The sequence below is a fragment of the Symphalangus syndactylus genome, chromosome 6 (genome assembly GCF_028878055.3).
Source record: "Symphalangus syndactylus isolate Jambi chromosome 6, NHGRI_mSymSyn1-v2.1_pri, whole genome shotgun sequence".
Classification (NCBI taxonomy): Eukaryota; Metazoa; Chordata; class Mammalia; order Primates; family Hylobatidae; genus Symphalangus; species Symphalangus syndactylus.
In genome coordinates, this window is record NC_072428.2 from 21,086,534 (window position 1) to 21,099,273 (window position 12,740).

Genomic DNA, 12,740 nt, shown 5'->3' on the forward strand with positions numbered 1-12,740 from the left:
ACAAATTTGCTGCAGCTCTGGTCAAAACTTTAACCATTTCAAGCATTGTTATGTCTCGTTGGTGTGTGTATTCAAACTCTTGCCTGGTAATAGTGGTTTGAAGTTGCACAATAGTTTTCAAGTTTAATCAGAATTAACTGCATGTGGAGCGGTCATTGCTAATTGCATGGTCTGTTTTTCTGAAAAAAATCGGGGGCTAATGGAGATTGGATGAATGGTTTTTATTTTCCTTTGCTTGATTCGTTGAAGGGCACTTGGTTTTCTGTTCCTAGCATGTTGTATGTGGTCATGATGCATGCATTTCACTTCCACTTGGGTAAGAAGAAAGTCAGATTTCTTTCAAACATTGCTGCATTTGTCATGTCTCCATATTCTAATGCTTTCATAAATCCAGTCTCTCCATTATGTGGAATATCAGTCGTGGGTTTAAGTTTGCACATGACGCTGAGGACAGACAGACAGAAGGTAAGCTAGGAAAACTACTTAGAAGTGGAGGGGAAAACCTCCTATTCTGCAAAAAGGTTCAGTTCACTTTGAGCCAGGGAAGCATAATATAGATGGTCTAGTAATTATATCTGATTATTAAATGTCTGCATTGAAGTAATTTAGATAAACATTGTCACCAATCTCAGACTTTTAATTCTCCCTACTTTTCTTTTTAATCTTTAAAGCTGGGATAGCTTATTTGGCACAGCTGAAATGTCATAATTTCTGATTTAAAAATTAGACACGTATGCCATCTACCTGGTGTCATTGCAACTGAACCTTTCACATGCATGAGTAGAACTAGATACCTAGTTCTGGATTTCTTCCTCTGTGGTTGTATGGAGTAGCACGTGGGCACTGTTACTGTGTGATGGATCTCTGGGTAGTTAGACACCCCACAACACTAAAAACATAGTAGAAGTTATTCCCCAAATTGCAAAGCATCTTTAATACCTTGATACTCCCAAGCCAAATGTGGATTTTTAAAATTCTCAGATCACTGTTGAAACCCAAGACAGGTTCAAATTCAATTTGGAAAGAACTCCATTTAAAACTAATATTTCAGTCATGTAGTATAATCTTGGATTTGGTGCTTCTCCACATAACCTACAGGGCTTTTTTCTGGTTCGTGGCCTGTAAGCTGGATGTTGATGATAATTATTTTCAGGTAACTCTGGCAGCCAATGGAAAGTCAGCCGACTGCAGTGTTGAGGAAGAACCTTGGAAACGTGAGAAATAAGGATATGAGTCTCAGCAAATTCTTGAATAAACTCCCCAGCGTATCCTATGGTAAATGATGATATAAACAAGCTTTCTTTAAAAAGGAAAAAAAAAATGCATATATTTCTATGTTTACTTAATCTGTTAGCCGAGGCTTAGAGGAGCTCTTGTGAGTCAGTGATGACAGGCACGGTGCTGTGTCTTTGCCAAATAATGCTTTATAACCGTCTAATTTTCTCACTTGTATTATTATTTGAATGGATGCTGCTGGAGGAATCAGTTTGAATTGAAGACACGTTCTTGCCAGCTTCCCTTTTCTCCCAAGATGCAGAAATGTGGATGCTCTTTTCCCAGGGGACATGAGTAAAGCAGTGTGGTACACTCCAGGGACTTGGGAAAATGAGCAAACACACAGTGTGTTATTCCTTAAAGTGTTCTCCATGTCTCGCCTTGTTATGCACAAGAGATTCTATTAAAAGCCTCTAGAAGTAACTCCCCTTAAAACGTCTAGTAAAGTTTGCACATGGGTTGATTAAAAGCAAATACCTGTCTTAGGGAATTCTGACAATTTATCTTCCATATGCTCTTTAAGTAAAATGTTTCAAAGAGAGTTTTAGAGGGAGCCATGCTCTTAAAGGCAGTTGATTAAAGAACCTGTTACGTCTCCGCCTTACCCTGTGTAATCTGTGAGAACAATGGTTGAAATTTCAAAGTATGTTTCATTATTCTTTCTAAATTTGATAATTGATTAGGAAGTATTTTATATATAACCACTGTACATATTGACAAAAGTAAGAGAGCACAGTCAACATAAAGTTTAACCGGAGTTAAATATTCAGATTTATTTATGTTTGGTTTGCCTTCACCTGGTGTAGTAAAATCAAGTGAGATTATTTGGTATGTGTTTTGCTTTGTTTAACCCAAAAGATTATTTTTTGTTTCCTAAAGAAAAAGATATTTTTAATCTGTCAATTATTTCAGTCATCATCTCATCATCCTAGAACGCCTGGTCGTTTTACTGTCCTCACACATGGAAGACACTTGTGTTGGCTGTGCCTCTTTTAATATCATCTCTTGATGAAACAAAAATACTGGTATTTATCCAATATGTTGAAAGCATTTTGTTATCTTCTATTAAAGCACATAAAACCAGTTATAGGACACAGTTGGAAGCAGAGCCAGTTTTCCTTCTCAATCTTCTCAGTAGAAAGGAACAGAAAACAAACATCTGTGCAAAACCCTATAAAAGTGACATTCCTATGGCAGAGTCCAGGCAGCCTTGAACCATGACATGGCAACAAAGGATGGCTCTGTACCACTTCACAGATGGAATCTTGTTTAAGGCTGTGACGTTTTAAGGAATAAATAATATAATTGGTGTAGCACAGTGCCTTGCATGCAGTAGTCAGCCAACAAATCCTTAATGATTGGTAATGCAAGCTAAATTTTTTAATGTCTCTACTATCCTTTTTTATTTGATAATGCACAGTATTTTCCTAAGGTTGCTGGGTTTGGGAGTAAGCTTGGGACTTGAATCATTGAGAAATAAAGCACATTTGACTCTAAGAAGTATGTAGAACCTTGTTTATAGGTGAGAGTAGGCTGTATTATATGAAACCAGCGGAGGGATGCTGAGACAGTCATGGTTTATAGAACCCAAATTCTCTGAGATGAGGGTGCTCATGGACCTCAAATAGCCTTTCTTATCTGCTCCTTGTGACTTCTCTCTTTTAAATCAGATACCTTTGAAACATACAAGAGACATGAGATTCCAGTTGTTTTTGTCTCCTAAACCCTCGTTATTTTTGGATAAGGATCACTACTGAACAATATTAGGCAACTTTTCAGTTTTGCTTTTCAAATGACATTGGTCTTTACTTCCAGTAGATGGGCAGTTAACAGGGTGGTCAAGGGATATGATTAAGTGTAGTAGTAGAAAATGCATTCTTTTTTTTTTTTTTTTTAGATGGAGTCTTGCTCTGTTGCCCAGGCTGGAGTACAGTGGCGCGATCTCAGCTCACTGCACTGCAACCTCCACCTCTTTAGTTCAAGCAATTCTCCTGTCTCAGCCTCCCGAGTAGCTGGGACTACAGGCGCATGTCACCACGCCTGGCTAATTTTTTGTATTTTTAGTAGAGATGGGTTTCATTGTGTTAGCCAGGATGGTCTCGATCTCCTGACCTCATGATCCACCCGCCACAGCCTCCCAAAGCGCTGGGATTACAGGCGTGAGCCACTGCGCCTGGCCAGAAAATGCATTCTTTACAGCAAATGTTATAGGTTAAGGAGACAGTTCCTGGGTTTAGCTGTGAAACTGTTTAGGATTTTCTTTAAGTGCTGTTCCCAAGAGCTTTTTTATGGTAAGTTGGAGGCTATAGGCAAAGCGTCTAGGAGCTTGTTGTTTTTTGTTATGGAAGGCCAACTTTGGGATCTGTATACATGGGCATGTTTCTCAAAGGAGTGGTCACAAGATTGTCTTCTCAGAACTCTGCCTGAAACCTTTCTGGTGTGTTTTGTCTTCAACTTTTTCCTAGCTATCCTATTAGCCTGTAAATATGTCAGCAGACAATGTGTTTGGAAGAAACAAGGTGTACAGCTTCACAAAGCAAGTTTTTCTGGTTTGAGACTTACTGTGTGCAGGAAATCTCATGAGAATATACTTAGAAATTCACACTTATCTGGAAATTCAATAAGTCATATTAAAAATATACAATTTCTTGAACTCAGGACTAGCCTGAAAATCCAAAATGCATGTAGAGTTGACATATGTCTATGTCCTCTGTTTTTTTTAAGCCTCATTTATTTCTCCCATGCCATGCCCATTTGGGATTTTCTTTGCCCAGCATATGTGCCATAAACAGAACAAATGGATCCAGGGTATACCTCTAATAACCTTTATCTAAATAGAATACATTTAACCTGTCAATTACATGTATAGATTTATCCTAATTGGTTCAACGTAAATATGAATGCTTGTAATAGTCTGTTACTATTTGATAATGCATAAATGTTGTATTTATATACAGTTACAGCAGGCCAGAAACATACATACACTGCATCCTGTAAGGTCTGTAAATCAGGGCTTTGGCAATGCCATTTTGCTATAGACTCATTCACGTTTTTTAGGAATCAGAATCATTTCAGGAGAAAACCAACTAAGTAGACTTTAATTCTTCTCTTTCTCATTCTTGCCCTTTGAGAAACCCAAGTGGAATCATCACTTAATTACTTACTCAAATTCAATGAATCAAATCCAATCAGTGAGAAGAATAGCTTATCTTTCAAGGTAATACTTTACCTTAGATCTTTGAGGGCATGCTTCCCATACAAAGAGCATCAGAAAATCAGGGCAATCATCTAGATCTCAGAGATCTTCAACATAGGACTCTACGTCAGGAGAGCTGAACCACATAGCTATCAGTTTCAGTTTTTACTTCCTATTGAGTGTGTAGAAACACAGCCTATGGTTTTGCTGTCTGCAGAAGTTACCATACCCTGTAAAAGACAAATATTTCTTTCTCCTCTCGAACCACTAGTCAGCCTGGATATTCATGAAAGCTGAAAGAAGGGGTGCCAAAATGCCTAGCTCCTGGATTTAGACTCATGGAACATGAGAAAGGCTTAGGGAAAATTCAAGTGATGGGGAGATTCCTGCTAGGTGATGCCAGGAATCCCAATGACCTATTGATTAGAGGGTCTCTGGTCATTTCCACTTGTGCGTGGAGAAATATGTCATTTGCATATGTATCTAGTCAAGAAGCTCTTTTGGAGCAAAGTGGTTGGAAAACTCATTTACTGGGTCCACCAAAGGAAACCCCATTCTGCCATGTTTTTGCAAATACTGCACGTCCCTTTGCTCTCAATAGCAAAAGTTATGTTATAGTTTTTTACTTTTGTCAGAATCAAGGCTTCGGCCACCTGTGCAATATTTTCCCATGGAATGCAGCAATAAATCCAAGTAGGTATATCCGTGCTCAGAGAGAATTCTCCGTAGTTCTGGCTCCTGAAAAACAAGTCTCATCAGCTCTCATCTAGTTTGATGACTAAAAGTGCACAGCAGTTACACCCCAGTGGAAGTGATTTTTCTCACCTAGCTGCTCTCTAACTCTTAGAGCTATCTAGCTGTCTGAACTGCTGGTTTGTTTTACTTATTCTCCAACTGAACTCATTCCAAACCAAGAAAAAGGACCAAATGAAGTTTTCAGTTATTATCATACTTGCTCCTTGAATAAGAATGCTAGAGTCTGGAGGCAGAAGAAGACTAAGTTAAAGCAAACAGCCTGAAGGAATTCTGGAGTGAGAGTTTTGTAAGTCTAGTTGTCAAAGAAGATAAATGGTCTCAGTATCCGTAGTAATTTCTGGTTAAGCCTAGAGGGATCACTGAGTGCCAATCCAAGCAGGTGGCACTAGAGGCGGATTGTTCTCTTAGCATAGAGTGAGTTTCCAGCTGCTCATGACACATTTTCTTATGATTTTCCGTAAAAGAAAACCAAATTTTCTACTCTTCCTCTTCCTTTCCTATCATTCCACTTATTGCTGCTGCTTTGCTAACAGACAGCTTAGTAAGCCATCACACAAGTTAGCGTGAGGCTTGGTTTTAAAATAGATAACAGAGAATCTTGATTAAATAGTATCCAACTTTGTAGCGTGTAACACAGCTAATTCGGGCAATGACATAGAGATGATAAGAAGCAACATGGTTTGGTAGAGGGAACATTTGATTTAGACTCTGCCCATTTTTAGCTGTATGACTTACGTAAGTCATTTTGTGTCCAAGCCTCATTTTCTCCCAAATGAAAAGTGAAGGAGTGGGATTAAATGATTTAAATCGCCTTCCAGCCCTGTGAACCCAATGTATTATGATCTCTGCTTTGTTTCCTTCTTAAGAGGCTTCCTACTATAAAATGTGACCTATTTACATTTTAAGTTGAAGTAGCCCACAATAATGAATAATCAATTTGGATTTTTCTCATCTCCTTTGGGAGAAATTAAATTCAAGCCTCTATTCATTTGACATTTTACAACAAGCTTGGAAGGTGGCCATGTTCACTCACAGTTTGATGTTTTGAGACACCAATAAACATTTTTTAACAAAAGTTCCCTTTACTTAAACTCACCTTCCTAATAGAAGTAGTGATTTGGCTCACGGAAAAATGTTTCCAGAGTCAACATGAGAGGACTGGATGAACCTACAGCCTCACTCAAGCTGTTGCATCCTTCCTGCTGTAGCAACAGAGCCCACTCTGAATACCCAAAACACACAATTTTCTCCAACAATTCTAATTGCCAACCCAGTATGGGAATTTGAGAGCCTTTGGTGAATAACCTTGATCACTCTTATGAAATTTGGTGCAACTCTTGCACAATCATGGCAACTGTTTGTAAATATCTTCTCTTCTCCGCCAGTATGTAGACATGCACACCCATTCACAAGTAAGCCCGCAAATTCATTTTCACACTTTCCTCTTGTTTTCTTTTTATCATGGGCATCACATTGCAGGAAGAGATGCTCTAACTTACAAGAATGGAATTTTCTGGCTATCATTACCCTCTTCAAGGCCTGATTAGTTTCTAGGGTGGATGGGATACAATGCATGGTCTACAAGGTGCATGTCACCAGCCATGATCTTTAAACAACCTCTTGCACTTTCTGGCACTGCTGCAATGGCCCATGGCTGACACCTCTGCTCTTTGTCCAAACTTCTGCTAAATAGAGTAGTGTTGGTATTTGTTGTGTTGTGAACTCCTTTATTGCCAGAGACTTCAGCTCTTCAGGTTTGCAGGGGCAAGATGTAAAGCTAGGACTGAAAGGACTGGCTTTTGTTTGTTGGCCAGCTTTTTCCATTAGTGCAAAAAATCTGATGTAAGGGCAGCAAGATAAACACAATTTCTTCATTGACCCAGATAAGAACCTGTAGAAAAGTGAGAGATGCCCCTAAGTTCCTATTTCATTTATCCTAAATAATATCCTGAATAACCACTGATCAGTTTTTTTCTATGTCCAGCCTTGCTTCACTTTCCAACCTCCAGGCCAAATATTCATTTTGATATTTTACAAAATCCTTCTGGTTTTTACACAGGGCCCTTTTGTGCTGAGAATAAAACCTGCTATTGGAACAGACCTCACTGCTTTGTAGAGTCAGCAGTTGATCTAGAGAATGGGTAGCAACAGGTCCTCAGTTTCTCTGGAGACACCCCCAATCCTTGGGTGAGTGTTGAAACCTGACAACTGACTGTTAGCCTTGTCATCATCCTCACTGGAGATGGAGATGTTGCAGTCGGAGCCTCACTCCTTCTGGGGCACTGTTTCTTCTCATGGCAACCATTTTGCCTGCCTGGAAACAGCTTGTTGCCTTTGCTAGGGGGCAAATACACACACTAGCCAAGGAAGTTGGTCCAGCACATCTCTGAGGTTTCTCCCCCATGGACCCATGGAGCAAATTCCCTGAGATATATGATCAGAAAGTTGGCTGTCTGGTGGTTTAATACTCCATAAGAGTTACTTCCCTTATAGAAAGTCATCCTTTGGCATCTAGATTTTTCCACAAATCACCTTAACTCCCTTCCTTTCTCTTTCTCCTGGAAAACCTCAACATTGCATCTCCATGTTGCACAACACAGATCAGATTATCTGGTCACTCTAGAGATTTGTATATAAAAAAACTACTTTTTTGAGGATTTTGTATATTGTTTTTCTATTTGTTTTCTACAGCTTGAGGAAAGAGCTGGCAAACTGTGAATCTAACAATCTTGTTGCCAGTAGATATATTTTGGCTTCCTGGTAAGAGTCTGTATTACCAGGGACAATATATTGCCCTCTGATCAGTATTGCACCCTAAATCCACAAATTCCTCCAACCCAGTCTTACATTTTTTTAAACAAATCCCCTAGTTTGTTTGCTATTATTTATAAAGAGCATTAGAAAATGTATTTATAGACCTGGATATTATATGTTTAATATTAATTTAGCCTTTAATAATGTTATAGGTTTGTAACTATTCTTCAGAAATTATAAAGAACTCAGTGTAGACTGAATTAATCTATTTAGTATCTGTAATTTTGCAGACATATTTTCTTACAGTATTTTCTATGTAACCACACATGTAGAATTATAACTAATTAGAGCACAAGAAGTTTCTTCAGCAATTTAGAGCTACCAATTGTTTCTTGACTGTATAGTCACATTTGACAAATTTAAGAACCCAGTCTTTAGTGATGCAATAAACAAAATGAACCATTAAGAATGAGGAATTGCTTAAATTCCTTAGCTGGTGAGGATATGCATCTAAATAATTCATCTTTTTAACTCAAGGAATGGTGCTGATTTTTAAAATTTTTGACACCAGGCCTTGTTTTTCCAGCTGAGCATTCTAATTTTGCTTTTCTCTAAGACTATCAAAGACAAGGTATTAATAGTAGGATTATTTCTAGGTCAGAATGTTTCATACCTTCCTAAAGGTTTACGTGAAAATTGGCTTAGGAAAATTTTGAGTAGCAGAGACTGAGGATGAGTGCTAGAGATGAAATCAGGACAGATTTGTTGCAGTTAATTCTTGCCAAGCAAATTAGTGGTAAATGTCACATTGTTATGTAAATTGAGCACATATTTTTAAAGAAAGTTTAAAAAAAATTTTAGAACCAACTATGAGGCAATACTGTATCACTGGGGGCTGGAAGTGGGGGCTTAGAATCATACTGAAATTGTTTAGAAGCAGCCCAGGTAGTTTCTGTCCTCAGGTGAATAACGGACTATATAACTTCCCCGAAAGGTAAAACAATAGCCACTGCAAAGACGAGGTGTCTTCCTTCCACCAAATACTTTCTGAGATGGTGGTAGGACTAGAATTTTTACTGTGGTTTAAAAAGTAGTCAGTTACATAGAAAGTGTATTGGTATGTATTTGAACCTGCTCTTCATTAAACAAACAGATTAGATGCACCCTCAACTGGCAATAATCGTATCTATTTTCAAGTACAGCTAGCTGTCAAAGCATGAAGCTCTTGTGTATACACACTGACACTTGGTTCACGCATGAAGAACAGTGCCTATGCACTTTGTGTAGCTATAATGTAGGGATCTAGGTGTAATTTCAGTGAAATGGTGTATAGATGTATTGTAATTTAAATGTATATGTTATTTTTGGCTATTCATCTAAATGCAGTAGACATGTTGATCGGTGTTTTGCAAACATTTCTTTTCCTTCTTGGATAACTAGTCGTGAATCATTTCTCTTCTTTCTCAATGTGGTTTGGGAATATATATGAGTGAAGAATTTATCTATGAATCCTTTGTACTGATGATTGTTTGAAAGTCTGTGTGTGTCCAGCACCTTTGTAAATACACAATTCAGAGCAGGGATGGGCTGGGTGTGTGTCCTGGTTCTTAGTGAAAGATCATCTCATGTCTGTTTAATACACGGTGAGTGCAACTGTGAAACTTTTGATTACCTAGACTTAGGTAGGTTTAGAATGAGAACATCCATCTACAGTCCTCCTTTGCTTGGTGGATTGGGCTCAGAGAGACAAAAAGTTAGTCTGCCCCTGTGCATATTAGCATCACGTCTTTAGAGAAAGGTCAGCCTCTCTGGTTGCCAAATACTCATCATGATGCTCATGACTTAAAGGTTCTGAGGAGCCTTGTCTCCCTTGGATTTTTGAGTCAGGGTACAGGAAAAAACATTGCTGACTAACTAACTGCAAATGGACATGCAGGTGAAACCCTACGAAAGCACAGTTCTGGCTATAAACTTCACAGTTCTCTGTAAAAAACATAGAGCACTAGAAGCACAGGAATAGTGAGTGTACAGCTTATGCGGTTGTAGAGGGGCAACTGATGAACACAGGTCCCACATATATGAGGGAGTATGAACTTCTCTACCTAATATTTTCTGTGTGTATGGTTTGAATGATTGAAGATGGGATTAACTAATGCAAATATACAGTTGCCTCCTAAAACACACATTCTGTATAATTATCACTAAATACAATGCTGTGAGGTCTATAGTTCCTGTAACCCCTTTCTTCTCCCCAAGGACAGAGAAGAACTAGCCATGTGCTATAGGGAACCCTGAGTGCCCTACTCTTTTCCCAAGAAGAGTAAAGCCTACCATATAATCAGGGGGCATGAAGCACATTAATTTGCAGTGGCTGCTTCATATGAGGAGATATGGTGGACAGGCTAATTTTTCCTTGAAAACATGGCTTCTTCAACTCCTTTCAAATTTAGGATGGAATACTTCCTGAAATAAAACTGGGCTTTATGCAGGATTCTCTTTGAAAATTCTTGTATGTCCAGAACACAAGATAAAAATAATTGTATTCCTCACATTCACAATCCCCATTGGTCTGAAGTCATGTAGCACAGAGCATCTATAGCACATAGTGTTTAAAGACTAATGAATGCAAAAAGATAAAATCTTCAACTAATTTTTGAATTGTTTCTCATATATAGTACTAGAAAATACCTTGTTGATGAAGCACATTTTGGGTAGTTGAGGTCTTTTGTTTTCGCCTTTAGCTTTCTAAGCTTTCTTACAATGTGGACTGATTACTGTAACATTTCATGTGTAAAATAACTGGATATTCTTTATATACTGGAAATAACCTGGGAATCCAATATTTCACTAAGTGTTTTAACTTTTGTGTATATATCTCTCATCAATAAATGTGGATTTCAATTTATTTTGGTTGTTGCCTCTTCTTTAATTCCCATTTTAGACTAATTGTTGGTTACATAGTAGTGTTCTTTTTGTAGAAACATGAATTGATGGCTACAATGTTAAAATGAGTATTTTCTAGGAAGCCTAAATATCTATTGGAATTACATCTTGCAATCTAAAGTTAGTAAGTTGAACAAAATGGTATATAGTCAATGAATCAGCCGGTATGGGGTAGCCCTGAAATCTCAGGGCCTTAAAACCAAAGTGTATTTCTTATTCATGTGACATGTCCATTACCAGTTGGCTGGGAGACTCTGCTCTGTGCTGTCCTCACTCAGGATGTATGAGGGAGGCTCCAACTCCATGCTTTTGCAGCTGCCAGTGCAGGAAGAGGAACATGGCAAATCTTACGTGGACTCTTACACCTTCCCCTGAACGTATGTACCTCACTTCTGTTCATATTTCAAGGGCCAAACCAATTCACATAGCTCCATCTAACTATGAAAGGAAGTGCAACCTCACCAGATTCACAGGAAGAAAGCTGGAACTAGTTGGTGAATAGCTCTAATGACTATCAGGCCATGGAAATCCCTTAAATCATTCATAAAGGATAGTATACAAACATATCATTTCTCAACAAGTTCAACATAGCAAGTTTTTCCTCCAGTATTGGAAAAATAATGACCATGGAAGTAAGGGGCAAGCCTTAAGTGGTGATGCTGTAGAAATAAAATGCATGCTCTTCAACAGTAGGATCACACTCAGCATGGTGAGATTCTGATGCACTGAAAGATATATGTCCAGGAACAGAGACCCACAGAAAGAGTGGCAGACTCTTGTGTCACACTGTAGGGCACCCACTGTTAGATGGCCTGGATTAGTTGAATTGTTTTCTCTTATTCTATTTTAGGGGAAAATGAGGCAAATATTTGATTTTAAGTAAGTAAAATACATAGATGTGATACACCACGATTTTTTTCACCACTGTTGGTAATTTATTAAAATATTGAAAATGGATACTTCATTTGAAAAGACATGTTTTATTCTTCCCTTGGAGCCAGGTCTACATCCCCTCCACATTCAAAATGTTATTAAAATCTTAATTACAGAAAATATGCTCATTAGTAAATCTCTGAGCTGCCATTTTATTTTAAGATAGCAGATAGCCACAAATCAGAGTTAAGGTAAACTTCTTAATGCTTTAGTATGTATACTCTTAGGTCCAAATCAGCCACTTCTGCCAAAGGCAACACAGCCAAGGAGAGACTTGACTTTGCTTGCTCAGGGAATGTGATTTCCCTGCTCTTCTGGATCAGAGGTGTTTAATCCATCTTTTGTGAGGGCCCGCTAAGTGTTGCTTTTAATTACCAGCATGAAAAGGAAAAATAAAAAAGAATTTACAGGGGTAAGTAGGGAAAGAGTAATTGTGGACTGAGAGTTATGACCCAGGAATTCTGGTCTCCACTCAGTCACTGAAGGGTCATACGAATGTGGCCAAATGTCTTTGCAATTTGGAAGTCATCTTGGCATACATAAAATGAGGGGTTTCAAGTAGATCACTTCTAAGCTTTTGGACTGTGAAATTTGAATTATCTTACCCAGGTAAGTCATCATGACTACAGATTTACTTTTATTTTCTAATCTTACTATCTTAATGTAACATCTCATACCTACAAAAGAATCTCTGTAACCCGTTTCTTGGTCTTATGCCACATGAGGTACTAGCCCACAAGCCCACTACTCAGTGCGAGAGCTATAGAGTGTTGCCAACAGCCTTCCTTCACCCCGTGCTCCTCCCTTACCTTGTTCTCGTGCTTTACTCCCCAGAGGAAGCTGCTACTTGCAATTTTGTGTCTATCCTTCCCCTGTTGATTTT

The 12,740-nt window shown here is 38.4% G+C and overlaps 1 protein-coding gene across 4 annotated transcripts in view; it reads left to right on the forward strand.

Annotated features, from left to right (window-relative positions):
- SLC1A2 (solute carrier family 1 member 2) overlaps positions 1 to 10,886 on the forward strand; it is a 168,904-nt gene extending 158,018 nt beyond the window's left edge. For all 4 annotated transcript variants that reach the window (XM_055281935.2, XM_055281933.2, XM_055281931.1 and 1 more), the window contains exon 11: positions 1,154 to 10,886. In XM_055281935.2, coding sequence (XP_055137910.1) covers positions 1,154 to 1,225 — 72 coding nt within the window. In that variant the 3' untranslated portion in view covers positions 1,226 to 10,886. The remainder of the gene's footprint in view (positions 1 to 1,153) is intronic.
- The last annotated feature ends 1,854 nt before the right edge of the window (positions 10,887 to 12,740 follow it).